General features: G+C 39.0%; 1 protein-coding gene across 8 annotated transcripts in view; it reads left to right on the top strand.

The window, feature by feature from the left end:
* Nucleotides 1–24,274, top strand: part of LOC308408365 (teneurin-3) — a 139,250-nt gene that overhangs the window by 14,478 nt on the left and 100,498 nt on the right. For 7 of the 8 annotated variants that reach the window (XM_080900556.1, XM_080900557.1, XM_080900555.1 and 4 more), the window contains one exon: nucleotides 246–521. In XM_080900556.1, the coding sequence (XP_080756682.1) occupies nucleotides 246–521 (276 nt within the window). Of the gene's footprint in view, nucleotides 1–245; nucleotides 522–22,634; nucleotides 22,904–24,274 lie in introns of those variants that run through there. The other variant, XM_080900559.1, reaches the window with a different exon arrangement.

The following is a 24,274-nucleotide window of genomic DNA, read 5'->3' as shown; positions in this document are numbered from 1 at the left end:
AATTAGACTATTTGTGTGATTTGAGTCAAAGAAATGCAGTTGTAGATCTTGATAAGTTGATGAGTGTTAAGTAGCTTTGGAGGAACTTGTTAAGGCTTTAATTTAGCAATTACCCCCTGCCTTGTCGCCATGCTCTTAGATTAACAGTTTTGTTGTTGTTTTTTTTCTCTTTAAATAGCCCTGCTCATGGCTATTAAATACGGTGTTGCTTGGTTTGTTAACTTTACTACTTCTGTCATTGACAGGGCAGACATTTTCACTAAGGCAACTCGGGATTTGTGAGCCACCGGCTCGCAGAGGCTTGGCTCTCTGCCCCGAGACTGGCCTCTCCCACCCACTCAGCAGCTATTCCAGAGGACCCGTCGTTACCGAAAACCATGAACCTGTATCACCAGAACGTACCATTACTCTTTGGGGGACAGGGGCAAAATCGGGGCAGAATTCATGCCTTTCCAGCCGCTCTAACTCGGCGCTCACACTCACTGACACCGAAATGGACAATAAATCGGACAATGAGATGGGTGAGTGAGGCACACGTTTCATTATTTTACCTTAAAATGCTTATTTGTTTGTAGCCCTTACCCTCATTGCTTTTCAAAGGGGGAGAAATCACTCTGTATAAAGAGCAGCAGTAGGTTGGATTATGGTGGGTGCTGGAGACAAGGCTCTGATTGGTGGAACAATGTGAAAACGCGATTGGTGGGACTGGTATCTTGAGAGGCATTTGCAGCTGTCTTTGTTTGGATCAAAGGCGTGATTCCTTGCCGCATGCGGAAAGGAATCGGGCCTTCAGATTGAGTAGTTGCTAGTCACCTGGTCCTGCTCCACAGGAAGCAAAGGAGTTTGATAAAGTTTCCCCATGGGCTAGCGTTAAATCAAAGATAGCTTTGTGTGCCTCAGTCTGAGATTTTGCTTAGAAATTCTGCAGTGGTTGACTGGGCATGCATAATGGCTGATTAAATGGGCACAATGGTTTGAAGTGCAAATTTGATCATGCTGGAAACCTGAGATGGAGGATTGAGGTTCTGTGTTTGAAGAGGGCAAATCTTTGTTGCGTCAAATGGAGGCAATACATGTAAGATGGCTATATTGCTGTGTTGTTGTTAAACTCATTTATGTCGATCCACTCTTTTCACATTTTACTGTTGTTATGCTTGTTTTTTATTATTGCTCACTGAAAGGTTAGTTTGCACTTCGGAACATCATTTTGATCAAATCTGTTGCAAAATGACATCCAGTGCTTTTTTCACCAGTTTTTCTTCTTCTGTCATCCATCATTTTCTTTTATTGAAATGCATTGCGTCTCTTCTGTCTACGCTCAAAGTCAGCCTGTCATTAACTTTATCATCTCAGCAGCATATGTTTTGGTGTAGAGCTTCAAAATTTTCCTTCTGAAGTTGATGACTGAAAGTGCTCATGACATTGCACATCATTCATCACCATTAAAGTGTGAGCCATCGCCATTATAACACATGCAATGTAAAACTCTAATTATTTTAAGAAACCAGTGGTCTCAAAGAGTGGCAGGCAGTTTAAATAATTAGAGTTGATTACACTTTACTGGCAAGAACATTAAAGAGAGGGTAGAAAGGAAAATGTCTTGTGTTCATGTGCTATCAATTTTTATCTAAAAACATTGGCTACAGTCTGACATTTGAGACAAGTCATTTTCTTAATGGCAGTATTCATCATAGAAAGCTTGTCTCCGGGGGAGGGGGCTGAATAAGTATTTTACCTTTTCAAAATACCATCAGAATTCAAGTCCGTGTGTTTGTTCCTGAATCTGGCCTTTACTTTGGCCCAATACGCTGCATGCATTTATGAGTCACTAAAAGCTCCGCTCTAACCACAGAGGTGCCTGTAAACATGGCCTTCACCTCCTTAGTGCTCGATTCCAGTCATATTTGATGGTGAATACGCCAAGAGTGAAACTATATCAACAGTCATTTCTTCAATATGCTCTCTGTCTAGCTTTGATTGCACCTGGCCTCCACCATTTTAACTGTGCGAACACACACACACACACACACTTATACAAACGCCGCGGTACGCCCCTTTGGCATACCTCCTCTGGAGTTTCTTTTGGAAACTCCTCAAGAAGCTGCTGCTGATTGGCTCTAGCACAACACCCCACTGAAACTTAAACTCACTATTGTCTCAATTAGTTTCGCAGGGAAAATAAACACTTTATCTCTTTATCTGCTTTGCCATACATTTTTTCAAAAAATGTTACAAAACTCAAAATCACCTAAGAACATAATTTAATGGTATTATTGAAAAATCTACCCCCTGTTTGTTCAAATAAGCTACACACACATGCACACACACATGCACACACACACACACACACACACACACACACACACACACACACACACACACACTCACTATCATTATCTAGGGTTTGAACCAGAGCAAAGGAAAACCTGGCCAGTGTTCCATCTCTGTAGATCTTGGTCCTTTTTTCGTCAGGAGCATTGCACTTTTGACTTTCACTATTTAATGAAGCAGCTAAGAGAAATGACCCATCCAAAGGTTTCCATCAACTGAATATGCATGCTGAAGCTCCGACAAGGGGCCGTTCAGCCCCACTTATTCATAAATGAACTCAATATTTCATTCTAATTCGCTCTGTTCTATAGAGTGTTCGACACAGACAAGTACCGAGCCCTCAGCACATTAACAGAGAGCGTCATCTGCAAATGTTAACCTCTACGAGAAAGAGCTCCACCTTTCAAAGATGGACCAAAAGTGGTCATAAGTGGACAGTGTACAGCTTTCGATGGTCAACTGGAGACCACAGACTGAATAAGAGCAGTTGTTTTGTGAAGTGATGCATTTGCATTTTTGCAAATAAAAATGACCTTTGCTGAACTTTATTTTTCAAAAGAGACGACTGAGACTGTGAATCATCTGAGTTCAAGTCTGTTGACATTATGCTCATGATTATCCATTTTTATAATCATCTCCTTTTAATAATATCAACGTACAGCTTTTATTACATTTTCTTGTCTAATTCTTTCATGCGAAGCCCCTAATTGTATTATAACTGTTCATTGGTGGAATTTTATTGAAAAGAAAGAGGGGGAAAGAGGGGAAAACTGTTAAATAGCTTGCATTGATTTTACACTTAAGATAATCCAGAGCAACTGATAGAATCCCTGGAAAACAAAACTGATTGATTAAAGTGTTTGTCTTATTGGTCTTGTAGCTGTATGAATAGCCATGTGATAATGAGCCATCCTTACATTTCCTAATGGATTGCACCATTGTTTTGTCCTCTATATGAATGGTATGCGCCATATCATGCTTTTTACACATAACATGGCATTGGAAAAAATGTAATTAAAATAAAAGCAACAATAATCAATAACACTTTGGCTTTTTAAATATTTGCAAGCCTACAGTGATACTCTCTAAATATATGCTCCCTCTCATCATGCAGAAATTATTTACTATCATCCCCTATATGTGACAGTGATAAGTTTGCTATGGATAAATACACATCATATATTTGCACACACATATAAACACGCAGACACACACTTACTTAGTTGCTCACTTACTGTCTCATGTAACATTAGTGCTGTGACATCTACCAGCCATGAAGAGTTAGGAATCCATGTCTGTGGGGAGTGTACCGGCGCTCCGAGTGGCAAATGGATATTAAAAGAAATGTTTGAAAGAATTCTGATTTTATTTATTTATCTATTTATTTTTAGTTTCTACAAATAGGAGATTACAGTCAAATTTTCTACAGCAACAATGCTGCATGGAAATAAAAAATAATTTCTCTTGAATAATGTCAAATGCATTCAGAGACAGAACAATTATTGGAATAAAGTGAGAAGAGTTGCGTTAAATTTTTATATAATTTAACTCAGATTAATAGTCAGGTATAATGACGCTGTATTTTCTAAGCTTCTTTTTCAAACACTAAATGCACATGAAAAAATATCAGAAAGATTGTTTTATTTGGTGTCGTCTTTATATGCTAAGGTGCCACCTTTTCTGGAATGTATTCATTTATAGGATATAGAAACTCTGTTTGCATGGCCCAGAATGTGGGTCACTTCATATCCTGGGGTTTTTCAATCCCACTCAAGCACTTTTCACTGAAGTGGGAGGAATTTGTTTAAATAACTTTAAGAAATGAAAATAGATATTTGGACTAACTATGCATTTTTTTCTGTTAATGTCAGGTTTTCTTTACAGAATTTAAAAAAAAAAATGAATGTAATTTTATAAGCCATTAAGCTTTGAGATTAATTAAATTTCACACCTCAAAAATGAACAAGCAGCCATTTTTGCTCCACTGCTTTCCTGCCAGTTTTAGTAACACACATTTAGAACAACACATATTATTAAAAAATATACAGAAAATATTCCCATTTCAATAAATGAACAAATTTGTAAACAAAGCTGAAGTTTTCTTCAAAGCTGACTAGACACTGTTCTTATTGGGGCACTTGCTACTACTTTACGGTAATGCATTTTTTATGTTTAATATGAAATTGTAATAGTATAGTTTAACTGCTGCTGTGATGTAAATAGTTAAATTTATTTAGGACCATTACATCAATATACAGCTACTGAGTAAAAAATGAAAACAACCATGGAGAGTGTTTTTTTTTCACCTTAATGTTGAAGTGCAGGCTTCAAAATCAATATTGTACCCCTCATAAAACATGAATGACTGCCTGAAACAGAAACGGCATGGCCCAGTTGAGTTGTATTCCTAATAGGGTGTGAAAAAGCTCGCACTTACTTGTTAGGTACTGCAGCTACAGAACTGCAGTACCTCATGACAGCTCTCCTGGCTGTATAAACTCTTACATATAGGGTTTATTGTTAAGTAGGAGGGGCTTAATGCCTGCTGACCCCTGCTTAGGAAAAAGCAACTTCCACTGTGATGCCTGTCACTGCTGGTTAAAGGAGCATCTTTTGCTCTGACCTCAACCTTCTGTCCAGAGTAGTTTTCATGGAAAAGTGTTTTGCTTTGATGCTTTCATGGAGGATGGACACTGTGAATGTTCCATTCCCTTGTATGTCTTTTCAGACATCTGTTATCAAGGACTGTTTACTAGTGGATGTAGCAGAAAAGAATTTCAATTTGTCCAAGTCACAGGTCCACATTGCAGTCATACACATTTTACAGTTGAATGTAGCTCACAAATTTATTGTGTGAACAGTGCCAGCAAAAGGTTAATTAAATCAGTAGAGGAGTCACTGCAAAGTGTGCTGTAGCACAGCAAGCACCAAAGGCTTTTTGGGTGGGAGTATGAAAGCGTATCAGACATCCTCTAACATGCTTCCCTGTGTGCATGTATTCATGTTCTCTCACTCTGCGCCTCTTCCTCTCCTGTCTCGTGCACGCGCGTGCACGCACGCACACTCGAATATCTCACTTTGTTTCTCACACTTTATCTCTAAGATTAGAAAAATCAAGCAAGAGTGCAGACATTTGCACACACACGCACACAAACCTGCATGCACGCAGGGCGTCACGCTGACGAAGGTGACACGCCATCTGTCAAACTCCTGTCTCAGATATGCGCCTTGTATTGTGACAGCAGAATCAGCCTATTGATCGTAGCATGAAGAAAACCTCCCTCACCACTTTCATAATTCAGTGTGGCACAAGCCGAATACAAAAAGAATAAATAACATCAGAGTTTGTTTTGGGTTTCTTTCTCTCATTTTGGGGGGGGCGAGTGGTGGGGAGTGGGCGGGTCAAAAGGCCTGGCCATCTGTGATAGTTTTGAAAAACACTCCAAAGCTGGCAGAGAAAACAGTTTCATCACTTGTTAATGGGGCTAGGAAGGTGTCTGAGCTTTATCTCGTGCCTCGTCAAAGGAGGAGACATGCTTTGATTGCCATCATTTATTGTCATCACTTCCGTGCTCGCCGGCACTGTCACCAGTTAAGTGCTCACATTGTTAGTGCTTGGGGTGACAGGGGAAGTGGGATTCAGTGATGACACGCCAAGGTGTCATAGCAGGGGTTGTGCTCATCAGTCATGTGAAAAGATTCTAGATTCTATTTTTGAGAAGATTGGAAAGTCTAGGAGAGGTCACCGCTGCGGCGCAGAGGTCATCGCCATTTGAACCTTTGTCCGAGCGAACGACAAACTGACTGCAAATAATTTCAATTTAGTCTTCAACACCACGGCTCAATCTCGAGCTCCGCACTAAGTCCTAATCACTAAACCCTCAAAGACTTCATTTACGTCACAGTTTTATGACTTAAAGCCTCTCCGCCAACATGTTTGACGGTTGCTGCTGTAAGACTTCTTTTTTTTTTATGTCTGTTGGTTGCTCCTTGTTTGTGACATTACAGTGTATATACATTTAAAAAAATCATAAAACCCATAAACCTTTTGCTATATCTATTGCCTGCAATCGTGCATTAAATAACCACAACAAGAAGTCACCAGCTGCTGTCACAGATAAACCTTCCAGCACATTTCAACCTATCACGGCTATTACAATACCTAAGAGTCCGTGATAGGTAAACATCACTGATATCTCGGTGGGGTTCAAATATAGACTTTAAAAAAGGGCACATAATGCTGTCAAACAGTGGGCACAAGAGCCTTTATGCATGTGAAGATTTGGCAGTGGAACATCCACAAGCTCTCCTTCACGTAGTGGAAGCGTCTGTGAGTCCGTCCATGAGTGTGGAGACTGGAATCGGTCCCATGCCTCAACACCACGATACGCCGTGTGTGAGACTGTCCTTTTGTCGTGTCAGTGTAGTTTTGTGTGAAGACACTTTCTGGTGAACACATTAATACAACAGCAACACATGGTGAAAAAAATTTTGTATTCACACCCCAACATCCCCCCACAGAGAAGATGATCTGATTAGACTTTGGAGTGCCTTGTTGTATAAATTTGCATATTAATAAGGAAAAGCAGATTTTCTTGAAACCACTCTCTCCCTATAATACTTCAAAGATATTTTCCACCAACATCATCGATACGAAGACGAATGTATTATTTATATTACTTAAAAATAACCATTCCTAAAAATGTGAACAATGGTTTGGCAAAAGGGATTTTTTATTTTCTTTAGTTACTTTGGTTACTGTGTGATGTCAATGTGACAAAATGTACAAAAAGTCTCTCTTCAAAGTCCAGAATTATGATTTAATAGTTAATTTATGTAACAAAATCAAAAAAGTGTGATTTTTTTTTTTCAAATATTTTATCCAAATAACAGTCAGATACAGATTTATTTATTTTTTTCACAGACTTGAAAAACAAGCTCAAATGCTGGACGTAACTATGCCAACTCCGACTGTGGATTTTTTTGGGAGCAACTGTACACTTTGCTTTTATTCTCATTGTTGATGTCAGAGTTAGCCACTATTTCACCACTAAGACATTTTAGATTTTCGAGTGGAGCTCTTATCTGCAAAATTGTTAGGCAGACAGTATTTGGCTTGATCTTTGATCACACTATAGCATTACATGGCCTGTGAAGATGTGTTTGCAACTTAAAAAGCTATTTACTTGGTCCAACATCTATTTTCTGTCACACAGTCTCCGAATAACAGCACTTGCTTCTTTGACTTCCGTCTCCTCAATTTAGCCGAGCGTCACAGACGACACTGTTTTAACCCATGCTTGCCTCGATCTAATTACTTGCATGTGTTAGACTACAGGACATATTATTAAGATTAGGAATTACTCCGCAGTTGTCAATTACAAGGACCACTATTTACTGTCCTCGAGAGAAAACGGCTCATTTCATTTCATCACACAACCTAATTGAGTGATTGCATTACAGTGTAATACGGAAATAGCCAGGAAACCAATTTAGACTCTGTGAATATCACTGTAAGAAACTGGGATTAGTGCGTTGATCCATTTGTCTTGTTTTGTAGCTTCATGTATGTTTGGTATGTCTCCTGCAATTGGAGACCATCAATGTGTTTTTGTGTGAATCCATCGATCTATCTTTGCTCTCCTAAGAAGTGAAGAAAATAGACCTATAGGTAAACACTTGCTACTGATTGTTTGTAAAGTATGTAATCAAGAAGAATGTTATTTTCCAATTTGTTGCTGGCAAATTAAAGCCACCACAATGTAAAGACGTACAAAAGAAAGAAAAATAACTTCAAAAGCAAACCTTGAGGACAGTCAGGTCTCTGGGTTTATTTTTTTTCTTCATATGGGCTAAAATGGATTTTCTTCCTTCTCCTGGATCAACACAGGGTGTTCAAAAGTTGTCCCTTGGCTAGATCAACCTGCCAATTTATTTGGTCTCATGTCTTCCTTATTTTATGATCTCCTTTTTCTCCCCTATCTTGGGACACAGGAATATTTGTTATATTTATTGTCATGGTGCAGTGGTTTTATGTCCTTTATCATCCAATACTGAGGCGCACAATCAAAAAGTTGAAAGTCTTATTATTCTCCTGTTGTAGTTGTTTTACTGGAATATAAAAATGCCTCTGCTTTGCAGGTGTCACGCTGAATATATATATATTTCTAATTGCTTAGAACATATCCTCCAAGCACATAACCTGGTGTTATGGAGCATTTCTTTAGGCTAAAGGCTGCAGTGGTGTTAATAATCTCAGGAGTGTAGCAAAATTAAAAGGGAAACCACACTTATCTAGTCCAATTAAGTGACCAAGTAACAAAAAAATGCAGAAATGTTTTGTGCTAATTGTGTTGGGCGGCACTAATTTTATTTTTGACACATGCAATTAAAAGCACATTTTTACTCCAAATTATACCGCTGGATCTTTTCATTGGTTGTGGAAATGTGTTTGAGTCTATTATACACATGAATAAATGTTTCATTAAAAGACTTTGACTTCAGTCAGGATTTCAGGGAGTTTTCATCATGTGAGTGTTTCATCTAGCTCAAACAATGCGCAAATCAAAGGGTTTCAATCTCAATTTACCTTTACTATATCAAACAGTCTGTAATATTTGCCTGAGTTAATAATCTAAATTTTTTGATGGAAACTTGTACACAGACCATAGCCTGCTGTGCGCTGTTTCTTGTGCACAGAAGAATTTTAAATATATAAATATAGAGGGTTTCCAGGCAGGGGGCGAATGTTACAAACCTTATTCTTTGTGGTCTTTTGTGTTATTAAAACTGCTTTGCACACTGTCCTCTTGTGGTCCAACCACATTTTTAAAAAAAGAAATGAGCTGATAAAAATGTTGATATGCTTGTCTGAGTTGCCTTAAATTATTGCTGTGCGCTCACAAATATTTTATGCCCTGGGTTTTGCCACTTAGGCTATATACTAGCCCTGCGCACCCTCAGAGAAACACCTGTAGTAGTACTCGGTGCTGAGACGAAGAAAATAATAAATAAAACCGAGACAAAACTTTTATATTATAGAACTTTTTAGTACTTTTTAGTTTATTATACGCTTCCTTAATTTTTATGGGGCCCAATTTGCAAAAATATGCCTCTGAATTTTGTTTTTTCCTTATTATTTATTTACAGTTAAATGTACAAATCTTGTAAAATGATTCCAGAAAAAATACCAGTAGCAGTATGAAATGTTCACATTTTACAATCTGAATCTAAAACCTTTTCTTGACGGTTTGCTCACATCAGTTACTGTATAACATTTTCCCAATTGAAGCAGTGTATTGATTAGGTTTTTTATGCTGTCTTAAAGACATTAAAGACACTGTGTACATCTGTGGTGCAGATAAAATGACAATTAAAAGTGGCATAAAAATGGCTATAAAATCTGGTCTAGACCCCTTATTGCTGACAAGGGACATTTGTGGCTAAAGCATAATGAGACGCGTTTGATAGTTATTATTTAATCTTGATGATTTATATAAGCGGATATGCAGCACATACAGAATTAGAAACACAAGTGCAGAATATATAGAAAGTAAAGTACTAATGAAATGTCCTGATGGCTAATCTGGGAGATGAGGGCAGAAGGCAGGGTCACCTATCTCTCCATGTTCACAGCTCTCTCCACACATCATTCCCTTTTCTGTCACTTGTTATGAGAACTGAGCCATTAGAGAATCGGCCTAAAATAATCTCAGTCGTTGATATTTGCATAAAACGTTGGCAGTTGTGCTTACTGGAGTAACAGCATCAATCACCTTGTAAGCTGTTCAGGTGGTAGGATTTTTAATATATTAAGCCTGATGTCACTTCCCTAACATTTCCAAGTGTGTTATCCCTGCCCAAAATAGTTCTGATGACAGCATTAACGAGACCAGCATTCTCTCAGTAGTGCATTTTTTTCAGGGCATGTTTGCTTTTTGCGGGAAAAAGGACTCTCTGCTAAAGGACATTCTAATGGATATGTAGGACTTAAAGGGCTGATTGGAAAGAAGGTGATGGCACACTCAAACCGAGAGCAACACACACATGCACGCTATAACACATTCACACACTTGCTTTCCTTAAGGTAGAAAGGTCAGTATCCAGAGGAGGAAATGGTGAGCCATTGTTATGATTGATCACACGGCAAGGTCCAAAGAGGACACAGTGTCACTTTCATTGTCAAACTCATTATACCACAGAGGAAGATTCCCCACCCCGGCTCTCAGAAATCCTTCCACTCCACGCAGAGATGAGGATAGGTATGTCGGCTTGGAGAGCTGAGTGAAATGTGCTGAACAGACAATAGTTTCACACCATACTATAGTGGGAAAAAGTATAATTTTGCAACTGGAAGAAAAGGAGAGAAAAATAGGAAATATTCAAATGAGTAGTGCGATAGTTCTCACTTGGAATATTAGCAATAGTAACAGTCAACTTACACTATAAACAATAAGGAGGACTGCCAAATCAATTAAAACATAACAAAATTGAAGTCGCGCAGCCAAAGGCAGCTTGCAGAGGTTTGGAAGGATATTCTGGTCCTGATTAAAAATGAATGGTATCAGAATACATAAAGCTTTCTGGCCAAGCGCCCAGAGCAAAGCATCCTGAAACTGTGGTCACTTCAGAGGCAGGGAAAAGGCATTAGGTATCCGAGCTATGAAGGATACTAAAGTAACAGACTGTTCTCGGTTCAATTCATCTAATCACCAATGCAAACCTAAGCACTTTGCAGATATAGATTTGAGGCCAACGATTGATACTGTATACCATGTAAACTGATTCATGCTCAAAGAAAGAAAACATATTCTCATGTAAAAGGCTCTCTTCTTCATATCTTGCCTTGAACATCCAAGCTGGGCCTTTTATCTAGGTTAAACACAACCCAACACCAACAAACAGAACATGAAACAGAATCCTTAATTTAGCCGACGAAATCTCATTTCCCCTCAAAATGAACTTCACAATGTACCAATCCTGGCCCTGAACTAGGTGTGATTGATATTTGTATAATTAAATTAGTCGTGATTCAATATAAAGCTAGCTTTTTTGTGTGTTGATCTTGTTTTACATTAGCCATTTGAATTTGAGAACACATTATTGAATTAGGGCAGACTTTTAGGTGAAATACAACTCCATCATGGCATTATTTACATTGTTTCAAGGACTTTTCTTTAGATATTGGAGTTGTTGTTGGTTTTGTTATCACCACAAAAGAGATACGGCAAGGTAGAAAGAGACTGATAATACAGAGAAATGATCAAATGCTAGTCTTTGATCTTAAGCACATAATCCAGGTTCATAAAAAGCCAATGAGCTGTTGAGTCCCAACTTCTAGACGCTCATTGTTTTGGATTGTTTTGCGTCTGTGCTATTGATCCTGCTGAAGGCTTCCAAAAGAGGTGAGGCCCGTCTCTGCCAAGAGTAGAGGTCACTCAGATAAATTGGCCAGGTTGGCTTTTAGCAGCTTCAGGGTCAAAGCCCATTCATCTTATTAGACCGATGTATCCTTTTAGAGGCTTCAGCAGAAGGATTAGACAATAGAACAGCACCAGGGCATTAGATGACAGACCATTTGGCAAATAGGTTAGAGCATTTTCCACCTATTGTCTTTTTCTATATTACCTGAAGGAGCTGTCTGGAGAGTTTTTCATGGCAGCTCTAAAGGAAAATCATTGCAGATAGGAACAGTCTGGGTGATTGTTTAAAGAGTGATTTTTACAAAGGAAATATGTCAAAATATATTGCAACATGCTCAGTCCTGATTGTTGCCAAAGCTGATATACTGCTGTGTATTCAGTCATTCAGGTCTCGTTTAACTTTTTTATTTATTTAATATGCTTACATTTAAGTAAATTAACCCATGCTAGACTTTTTGTGTTTGTTTTTATACATTACTACATTTTTCCTATTTTTTAAACTACAGATGTGAGCCTTAGATATAACAAATACATAAAAAATATAAAAATTCTGGAAACTAAATCCTAAATTAACACAGTTAGTCACATAAAACGGTGCACATCAGTGAAAGCATAACATAAAGCCTACCATCACCTCCAATCAAAATTAAGCAACCCTAATCTACACCCAAAGGCACTGATATTATCAGAAGTAACTTTATTAAATTAACAAATTTTGATCCATGTCAGAACATTTTGTCAGACGCTATCCCACCATAGAGGCGACAACTGGATTTTCTTTTGCCAAAAAATGTACTACCCACTAGTACATTTTCACTGGTACATTTTCAACAATAAACCGAGTTTATATCCAGAGCAGGCTTGACCGTGCTAAGGGTGGGTGACCTGGCCAAAAGAATGTCAAAATCTTTTTAGATCAAATCACTGTGACTCATGGCTAAAACCTCACTTAAAAACTATGTTTCAGAACATCCTGTTTTCATTGCAAGTCCATAATTACAAATGTCACCAGAATAATAGTTATGACATTTGATACTAAAATTCGATGCGATTGTTCTTTGATTTTTTTGTTTTGTTTTGTTTTGTTTTTTTGTTAGTATCATAACCAGTACTGTGCCTACCAGTATTCTCCTCTATCCTTACATGCTGAAAAGAAGGGTGCCCTAAAGCATACCAAATGGAAAGTACATAGAAAATGCTGACTAGTGCAGTTATTGTCTAAGTGTGTGTCATTTTATTGATAAGAATGACAGTAGGAGTCGGGTATGGGAGTATACCCCCTCACCCCCAGCCAGTTGCAGAAGATGGCCGTCCCTCCCTGAGCCTGGTTCTGAAAGGAAGTTTTTTCTTCCCACTGTCACCAAAGCGCTTGCTCAGATGAGGTCATCTGATTGTTGTTGTTTTCTCAGTTTTCCTGCATTATTGTAGGGTCTTTACCTTACACTATAAAGCACCTTGAGGCAACTGTTATTGTGATTTGGAGCTATATATAAAGTACACTGAATTGAATTGATAAGTAATCTGCAAAGGCAATGTGCCAATGATGTCCTCGTGCTTTCAGACCAAGGGAGGAAATACTTTCAATTTAGCAAAAACCCTAAAAGATTGGTGCTGTGATCTGTTCAAAAAGTTTAAGATGAGTGAATTTAACTTCATACTAACTGTGAAGTTAGTTAGTTATGCTATATATATACTATTATATATGCTGTTTATGTATACTGACCCAAACACAATGCAACTAAAACTATAGGAATCATCTAGAAATATTGTTTAAATAGAGCTGTTATGTATATCCATCCATCCATTCTCTTCCACTTATCCAATTTAGGGTTACAGGGGGGTGGAGCCTATCCCAGATGTCTTAGGGCGAGAACCAGCGTACACCCTGTACATGTCGCCAGTCTCTCGCAGGACTAAATCATTGAGACAGACAACCATTCGCACTCACATTCACACCTATGGACAATTTAGAATCATCAGTTAACCAAAACCCTCTAATTGCATGTCTTTGGATCGTGGGAGGAGGCTAGAGAGAACCCATGCTAACACGGGGAGAACATGCAAACTCCACAGAGACCCTGGCCTGATGGTGGGATTGGACTCAGGACCTTCTAGGTCTGAGGACAGTGCTTTGACTGCATCTGTCAATAGCGGCCCTAGCATGCAATGGCATGAGCCATTGTCTGAAACACTGAGCTTGGAGGTTCTCCATGGGCTGAGAGCCTCATTGGAAAAACAGTTGAATGACATCAGGACAAACATTTTGAAAACATTTACCTAAACACTATATAGCACCTTTTAATGATATAATCGATATGATTTCTCTGAAAAAGCGATTGCATGCCAAATTGAGATTACCCATGATCTAAAATTGTCACATCGCCCACACTTTTGGTAGACGGGCCAAATTGGCAAACTTGAGTTTACTGTTTACAATTCATTTACATGATTTTTGTGTTCAGTTTGCAGTAATTGCCATTCGGAGCTGCCAACATGCAAAGTTGATACTGCCACTTGTTTTTTATCAACTTTTTTTTCAACTCATAGAAGAAAGCACCTTGAAATATTGAAGAAACACTTCAGCCGAAAAATGCTTAGTCAAGTGGAATAGCATCTTAACATAGATGAAACATCCTTTCACATTAGTGTGTTGTTTCAGCTTAATTTTAAACTGCACAGTACAAACAGTGACTAAATGCAGGATGACATAAGTTGTCAAAATAAACAGTGACACCGTATTAGTTTGTTTATGCGAAAATGCTCAGTCTTTCAATCATTACTGCAGCGTAGCCTTTATGTCTGGTACATTTAATACATTGGCGAAGAAACCGAAGCGTGGTGTCAAAATGACACACACAGTATTCCAGTAATTGGCTGTCCACCCTCCTCTTCTCCTCCGTATTGTTGAGAAAAAATGTGTTGGTTCTAATTCAAACTCGGCTTCTGACGCGCTTCCCTTCCACTTACCAAAATCACTAAATTACACTGACATTTTTCTCTCTAATGTTACGCTGAAATCCCTTGTTCTTGTAGTCTTTTTGTAAAGATGTAGCAGTAATGGGTAATTTCAAATGAATCATAAAATGGTGATTATTAAAGTAATTTTTGGCACAGGATTGGCAAAACCGTTCTATCATTTAACTAGTTTTGTATGATGAAAGAGATTTGTAGACATCCCTAATCACAGCACGCTGCCGCCTCCACAATTCATACAATGTCTTCAGTCATAAAGGTTGTAATAGTCCAAACCACCAGTTTACTGCCCATCTCTTACTCTTTTCTGTGGAGCAGTTGTTGTTTTTTTGTTTTTTCTTGTACTTCTTAGACTGCCTTTCACAATAGTGACTTGTTTTCAAATCACTCGAAAATGCACTGAGGGACAGTCAGGCTTCAAGAGGAGTTTCTTGGAGTTTGCTCTTGAAAGAAGTATGAGGATGACATTTGGGACTTCATTAAAACAGCTTGAGAGCGAATTTTTCTGCCACCCTCTGCTGCATGACACAATATATTTACCATGGCAAAAGAATATTACTCACAAATAATCCAGTGCCACAGTGTGCCTCATGCAGAAGCCATTTTGCATCTTAGATAAAGTGGTGGCTGTGTGACTGATGACTCGCTGTGTAACATTAAATCATCATGTCATTCTGTCTGGGTCTATCACATTTCCACAGAACGCAACAGTTTTTTATCATTTATGTCCTAAGTAATGTTATGTGGTTAGATTACACGGAAAATGCTTTGATAATTGCTTTGAGGAATTTGATAAGGGCTTCTGTGGTCAGGACTAGAGATAAAGAAAAAAATGTACATAGGAGTTCAAACAAATGATAACTCGTTTCCTCCTTTAATATTTCATACCACAGTTTATTTTGGGTGGTGACTCAGTTCCAAGGCTGTTACAGCATTCGCTGGAGATGAAGCGCTATCTCCATTGCGTGTGGTGCCTGCCTACAGTTCTTGAGGGTAGCTTTTCCACAGACCCTGTGCTTAATTTTGCCCATCCATGCAAGTCTCAGAGGTAGCTAAGTGCCAAATGAAAGTATAGTATTAGCTACAAAATTGAACATTATGCTAATATGTCCTGGGCGACAACTTCAGTTGTGCGGGTGAAGAGCCCTTAGATTATCTAGTAGCAGTACTTTTACTCTCCATTATACTTCATGAACAACATTCATTTCACCACTGGCTGCCTACCAGGGTGGGCTATATTCTTTCCATCATTTAGTTTGTAGATGTTAGTGTTATATGCACCAGGTGTGGGCTGACAACTACATGAATAATGTGTCTAGTAGAGGGGAAACTCAGTCAGGGGAAGCCCATTCCCTGGACTCTCCATTAATATCACAGTCCACTCTTTCAGGGGATACTGCTGACATTTTGCTCTCTGTGTAATAGAGACCTAACCTTTAAGCATTGTAAGGAAGAAGCCATTTTTCATAATCCACTGTTCATTTTAGAGAATTCCCCTACTACTGCCTTCTATGCATCTGTCCTCATTTTCCTCCCATTGTCTTATACTTTTTTTTTCCTGTTAGGGATATGCAGCAGTCATCATTTGTTTTCAGGCTACAATGTTTAAAATAAAACTCCCTCAACTGAATCTGCAGCACTGTTACACTTTCCCCAAAAATACAGTATCTGTTGAATTTTGTGTAATTCATGAGGCAGATTTTGCAGTGGGAGCCAGGCCATAGTTGATGACTTGGTTGGATGATCAGAGTGCACATTTTGTTGTGTCCAAGTCTGCCCTAATTCCTTAAATCCCAACTTAAGTGTTAAGCCACCATAAGAAAAACTGGCAGGTCCCTTGTGCCCTTCTTGAAGCTGAGTGGGCTGAAGGAAAGTCATTGTTTCAGCAGTCGGTAATGATGATTAGCCACAATCTGGAGGATCGACTGCACATCGGTCAAATGCGTCGACATCCTCAAAGGGAGAGATGGCCTGCTGTCCTAGCCTCGCATACTGAGCAGATTGATTGTGTTTCCTGCAGAGATTTAGGGGAAATCTTTGATGTGTGCATGGTAATAATGTGGACGGCCTCTGAATTAAAGGGCCGAAGCTTTTTTAACATATTCTGATAAAATCTTAATATAAAGGATAATTTAGCTTTTTGATACAATGCAAGAATAAAATACACAAACCGTGTGCCATTTCATCTCTGCTTACTAGAATATCTCAGTATCAAAATGCTCCTTTAAAAGTTCTTGACCCATTTTATAATATGACAAGTGTTAATTTGAATGAATATTTTCTGTCACCCAGTAGTTTACTGATAACACTGTCTGCATTGTGCCTTTTCAGTCTGCGTCCCTTGCTGTCTAACAATGCAAAAATAGCTGACAGCATTGTGTAAGCAGGCTCAGAAACAGTCGCAAACTTAAAGTAATAAAGAATTCATAAACAAAAAAGTTTGGGAGCTTGAATTCTCCACTCAATACTGGTGAGCTGCTAGTGTTTAACTTTGTCGGTGCATGTTTTTTTTAACAGCGGCTGCATGTGATCATAATGTGGTAATTGGATACCTCATTTATTTCACTTAGGTCTAACTGGAGGTCTCCATGCTGAAATTAATTTTGCATGGTAACCTACCTTGACATGATTGATGATTCACACAAATGTTTCAGGTTTTGCTGTGTATATTAGGGCAAGTGCATTCCCCATTTCAATGCAAAAGATCTTTCGTTTTTGTAATGGTATAACACTGGGCATGATTTGTGTAATTAAAGCCAATTCTGAAAGGTCCCAGTGACTAGAAGCACCCACTGGCACCATGCTTGGAAATATTGTGCTCATTTGTTCTGACTTTACTGGAAATAGCCTTTATTATAGAAACAATGATAGAATCCAGTAAATCAGGGAAAAGTATATGGTGTAGTGTTGCCATCAATAATAGATTGGAAACAAGTCGGCACTGATGGAACCTGAGGCCTTTCCTTTGTGGAGGTCTTAGTGCCGTAGCAATGCATGTGAATAATGCATGGTCCCAGATAGACTCCAGCTCCCTCTCTAGCCCTTCCACTCACTCGCTTCCTAGCTTGAAGGCTGGTGCGGCACTTTTCCCCAGCAGTGATTGGCTGTGCCTTGAGGGCAGTGGAGGAGATGGGAAATCACCTGCCCCATTTAGCCATGCTGTGCTAGCTGCCTTGGCGCCCCACTGTTCAGACCTTTGTGTCTGCTGCTGGCACTCGACATTAGGACCTCTGGTTAACTTTAGTTGGGATGCGGTGGCACAGAGCTGTCATTTGGATACTTATTATCGCCCCAGACTTTTTTGAAAGGTAAATCTACTGCACTGCACTCCCAAGGTTCTTCTTCTATTTTTTCCCCACCCCTTTTTTCTCCTCGCAGAGCAGGCATTGTGATTGGCAGTAATGCAGTGTCGCAGTTCTGCCACAATAACAGTTGTTGCTTCTGCTTCTTCCTCGATGTTTCTCACTCCAGTCACCCTCCCCCATCATTCTCCCCGCCATCTTCCTTTTCACTGTCATTTTTTTCCTTCTTTTTCTTTTCTTTTCTTTTCTTTTTTTTCGAGTTTTCTGTCACACTGACGTATGGTGCTGGTGTGGGAAGCAACCGCCACGTTCTCAACGATCCAGCCTTGAGAACCGAGAGGGCTTTCAGCGTCCTCTCACCCAGGGGTCTCGGTGGGGAGTCCGCTGAAGCTGGGCACCCTGTCCAGCCCCCCATGGAGCGAGAGCCAGGCCACGGCACCACATAATCCATATTCTAAAGGCCAGCTGGACTGAAACCATAGTGCTCTAGGAGAGCAAAGAGATCTACCACCCCCGTCCACATCCCACTCCCCAGTAACTGAGTACCTCAGACAGCTTTAGCATGTCAAAATTGAAACTGGGCTGAATAGCTGCCATTTAGCACCAGCTCTTTAGTAGAAATAAGAGTCCGTTTTCCCCCTTAAGCTGCAGAATTAAGCATATTATGTGAAGAAAATCCTGGCCCGTTTCCCATATTGTTTACTTGGGTAAAATTTACTGCAGCATCTTTGTGTGACTGCTTTTTCGCCCCTGCTTCTCCTGCCCCCTTTTGTTTGCACATGGTGCTGTAGTGGAAATGAGCTGCTTGGCTGGAGATGGTTTGGTATCAAGGGGGCTTTTAGGGTCAACTTGCTTTGACAGCAGGAGGATACATTTTGATGGCTGAGTGTCAAAAAAGGTAGGTATTCGAACAGACTGATATTTATTTCTTGTCCAAATGAACCCTCGTGTTCTTTTGGCCATTACCAGCAACACGGTAAAACAAATATTACACAGTGTATTGGTTGTATTGTGGGCTATCTTTAAAAATAGACTTTCAATCTGATAATTGAACATTTTTCTTGCAATGGGATAAGGCTTTAACTCACCCACGTGACTGTGTCTAGTTTTAATTCTACCCTCCGCCTAAGACATATCCTGTGGGAATTATAATGAGGTTTGTTATTCCCCAAAGAATGGAAATTGACATCATATCCAAGGTATTCTAAAGTGACTAATGTAAAAATGTTTCCTTCCTAAAATAGTCTGTCCTACACTAGGTCTCAAATACCTTTTCTTCAGGATGAAGGATGAATATAATATGGGCCACTCAATATGAATTTCACTCAAGCCGTACTGAACTGGGGCACTCGTTGATTACTAGAGCTGGAGACCAAACTCCAAACAGATTTCCCTACTTGAGCCCACAGGCGTGACCAAATTCTTTGAGTCAATGTGTGGTTGCAGTGGGAAAATGTCAAATAAGCTCTCCCTTGTTCTCAACCCCAGAGGCATCACTTTTGATGTCCACCTTCAAAGAAGTCTTATCAGTTCTTTGCTGTTTTAGTTGTTGATCATTAAAGTGGATTATTACAGACGGCTGCGTCCACATGATAATTTAAAAAAACATGAAATGCCAAATTGATTGTGCAAGAAGATATGATGCACTTCAGCACTGTGTGACCTATTAGACTCCTATCAGAAGAAGTAGTTTTCTAAGTAGAAAAGGCAACAGCATTTTTTACAAATGCATTGCACATTATTTAGTTAAACAAGTATGTTTTATAGAGATTTAAAACAGAGGCTTTGGTATTAAAAACAGATACATATACAGGAGAGAGGGCAAGTAGAATTAGAAAGACCACAGACCCTTTTACAAAAGGTAAATGGCTTTTTGATCTGAATGCGAGTCCAAGTGCTTTAAAGATGCATTCTTCTCACTGTTCAACAGGGGGCAACTTATCTGCTTGCAAAAAAGTCTAATTGCAAAGAAGTCTTTGGACAAAAAAACCCACTGCTTAATTTATCTATAACCACTTTTCTGATAAGTTTATGTTTTTAATCAGTCGTTTAAATTGCTACGTAATGCAACATGATTTTCATTTTGTAATTTATGTCCCCATGCAGAGAGAAACATGGTGTGATTTTGGGTGGGATGCGTTGTAACCACGTGAGCGGTGTCTTTTGTTTCATCCAAAAATGTAAAAAACTATGTTGGAGACATCCAAAAGCTCAGATGAGCCATCAAATGGAACTTCATAAACCAGCAGCTGCATCCATCTCATACAGGCTATGATAAAAAAAAAAAAAAACTGTAGGTACATGGAGGCAGGGGAAGGTTGAAAAATAATCTCATGGTTTTATATCTAGCATAATCTCTTGCATATGTGATGAGAATTGAACCTTTATGTAAATATGATGACTATAGTTTCTATTTCAGACACTGTTTTGCAAGCAGTGCCTATATATTAAAGTGGACACTAATACTGTTTAGTGAAAAAAATGTAATAACCCAAAAAAGGAAACAGCTGATTCCACCGTGTGTTTTACTGCAACCACATGCTGAATAAGGTGATCTCTGGATTGCATTCACCAGCAAGCCCACACCTTTAAGCCTAAAACACATGACTTTATATAAAATCTTCACATTTTCATAGTATCTGAACACATAATAATGAATTTGACAATTTACTGGCATTTTACTTTAGCTTTAAAGGTCACTATTTTCTGATGCTTCAAATGAAAGAAAGGTTGTTTTTTTTTTTGTTTTTTTGCAGATTGTGTTAAGGGTATCTTCAAAGCCAATACTGTATTAAACCATTTATTGATCCACATACACTGTAATTACATGGGCACTCACAGATTTTATCTATAGCTCTCAAAGATCTTTCCAGTGTTTTAAGAAATAACCCTAATGATGGCAGGCAGGCTGTTCTACTGTGGGCTTTAGAGCAAACACAAAGCCTGTTATGAGCTGAAGATGTGAAGTTTCTGAAGCTAACAAGGGTCTAAAGAAAGACACCTTCTATTATTGGAAAGAGAGGTTTTTAGAACTTGAGACATACAATTGACTACGACTGATATTGTCTTGGCCTTTGCACACGTTGGCATTCTTTTTTTCAGCTCGTCTTCCTCTTGTTGCCTCAACAACTTTGAAGTGTAACACTGAATAGCTGTAATACCTGACTAGGTATTGTTATCACCAGGAAGCAAAGTCAAGTAAAGCTGACCATAGAATTCATTCTTATCCTGTCTGTTGATATTATTTCTGGACTTTTAAACTAAACTTAGCGTCTATAGCATCTCTCTTCTAGATGTTAGTTGGCTTTGGATAAAATTTAAAACTGAGAAATGTGTTAGGCTTTAGATAAACGATGTCTAGACAATTTCCTAAATTCCTAATAGGGGGCCGAGTTTGACGAAATATGCACGGTGGAAATATGAGTAATAAAAAAGCCACATTCTTGGGTGATATTATATAAATCACTATAGATTTGTGTCATTTGCCGGAGCAAATCAAATCAAAACCAGGATGCTAATCAACTCAAGTGCAAAAACAGAAAATTGTATAAAATTAGAAGTACAACATAACGACAATAAATATAGCAGCGTCTATCAAATGAACATAGTGATGTGTTTACTTGGGTTTACAGTTCGCTTTGTTAGATTACATTTGAAGAAAACAACTTAAGAAAGCTAATTAGAACAAAGCCATTTCCAGTTCACAGTGGACTATGGAAATAAACTGTTTTCTTTTGATAAGTACAGTTTTTGAAAGTATGTCTTATATCAGAACAAACACAGATTTCTTTTTCAACAGGCTGTCAAAAGTAAACGAACAACCCTGGTAACATAATGAATAGGAATGGGTCAAAACAAGACAGCTTCTCATCCCATTGTTGACAGATCGTATAAAAGTGTGGCATTAATGAATTATTTTTGATTGTCAGTGTTGTAAACTACAAATTTCAGAGCACATAATATGAACATTTCCAATGGCAAATGCGGCTGTTGCTCCTGTCTGCAGCTGTAAGGATCACATTTATACCACTGTATATGCTATAATTAAGCATAAGATATCATAAAAGAATAAATTAATATGCCAGACAAAGGGTATCCAATATGTAGGTCAGCAAAGCGAAGATGAATCATAGCTCGTGTTAGAATGTGATAACCAAATGATGTCAAAGTGAAAGAGAGCCATTTAAAAGTGGCACTTTAAGGTCTGCATGCCGTACCTCAGTGGCACTCTCCCTCATGAATTCACATCCAGGTTTTCTGTCAAAGCCTGTCACTTAGCTCGATAATCTTTTCTGGAAACCGCTCCATTTTTTTTTCTTTCTTTTTTTTTTGTTTTAGGGTGGTATCCCACCTCTCCCTCCCGCTTCTCTTATGCCGCTGTTTCTTCGGAGGGGTAAACACACACGCAAAGCTCCTCAGCCTATCGTCTGTGACCGCCGCTACAGCCAGACAGCGTAACACGATCCATGATAGAGTGGTGCAAATCGCCCAGCGCTCTCGTCTACCATCTCGCATAAGGAGGGGGAGAAGTCCATGAGATAGGTTGAGTTTTAAAAAAAAAAAAAAAAAAAGGAAAAGAGAAGGGGGAGGTGGTGAAGAGCTGCTGGAGAGTGCGGCAGCGGTGGCTGGCAACTAGAACGATGCTGGTGTGACTTTCCGGTCCACTAGGTTTTAACCCTTTTGACATCGCTTGAGTGCCATCCATGTGTCAGTGTGATAGTGTTCTCGTGCAGTGTGTGGCTCGCTTAGCAGCAGTGGGAAGAGGAGAGATCCAGAGCGTTTGTAAATCCAATACAAGCAGCATCATCGCATCCTGAGAAGTGGACCTTGATACAGTAAAGCCTCAGTGGGAAATTGCTACAGAGATTCTTCAAGGTAACACAGCAAGTTCTTTTTATTGGAATAAACATATTCAAATAATCCAAAATCGAATCTGTTCTGCATTTCTGTTTCTTTTTACTGTATTTCATTATTGCTGTTTGTTCCTGGACATCTGTGCTGACAAATCTAGAGTTGAACATGAATTCCATCTGTCAACAACTTGGATGTGGCAAAATAATGTTTAATGCATTGCAAGGGCTGTGCAGAAGCAGATCTTTTCTTTGGATGGGCCTTATTGTTACTGTAGGAATCTACAGCCTATTGTATTCTTCTTTTTTTCCCCCAATCCCCTCATAGATCTTTTTCATGTGGGGGTGGCGTGTGTTTAAAATGGTACTGCATCCTAACACGTGTAAATTGATGATAGCACTCTGGTAAAAATCATGTCCACAGGCTTGGAAATATTTGCACTATAGAATAAGATAAGGCGCATTCAGCAGGTTCAGGTTGCTTCTTGGTAACCTGGAAGCATTTTTGTGGTGCATTGCTCTTTCGCATAAGCACATATGGTAAAGGGATTATTGTTTCTCTCAAGTCATTAGTACTAGCACTTTATTATGTGCAAGAAATGGGGGAAATGGAACCTTAATATTGTATGAAATGCAATATGAGAAAATATCGCCCTGAGCTTTATAAACAGTGTAAGAACAATTAGATATCATATGCTTTAAAAGAAACTGCTGGTCTCGTAATTCGTTTCCCATTCCGTATTCACATGATACCCATGAAGTATTATGGGTAATGTACGCAAACAGGGGACATAGGTGTTGCTTTTTGGGTGTTGACTTGCCTTTGATTAATCATTTCGGGTTGACGTCATGGCCTCGGAGACAGAGATGGATTGAAGTGCTTAGCAGACCAATAGCTACAAAGACAAAGAGTAATTGGTGTGTAGCGAGTGGTAGCCAATGTAAGCAGAGCAGATGCATCAACAGAGGAATAAGTCTGAGTACTGCAAAGGGTCATACAGTGGCAGTCCCACATACATTTACAGGTGACAGGGAAATGTGAGCAGGTAAATGCAATGAGGCTTTCCTCTGCAGGCAATGCATCTTATGAGGCATCACTACGAATTATTCTCTGGGCCATGAGGTGAGTTCTGGAGGAAGGTGAATACATATATATTTTTTAGCTGCTGGAATGAGTGAAAAATAATTGCTTGCATCCTTTTTTTTTTTTGTGCTTATCTTAACATTCATTAGGTTTGTAATTTCGAAGCAGCAGTCTCTTGGTGATATTGTTTTTGCTATAGCTGGATTTCGGTCCTATTTGCCTGTGCAGCTGTGTGTTGGAGTAATTGAGGGGGTGGACATGGTGCTGAGGAGGTTGGTATATTGTGATACAGCCATCTTAATATATGTCAGT

Source organism: Rhamphochromis sp. 'chilingali' (assembly GCF_963969265.1).
Source record: "Rhamphochromis sp. 'chilingali' genome assembly, chromosome: 13".
Taxonomy (NCBI): Eukaryota; Metazoa; Chordata; class Actinopteri; order Cichliformes; family Cichlidae; genus Rhamphochromis; species Rhamphochromis sp. 'chilingali'.
The sequence above is the reverse complement of the archived record's forward strand: the minus strand, read 5'-3'. Positions and strand labels throughout refer to the sequence as shown.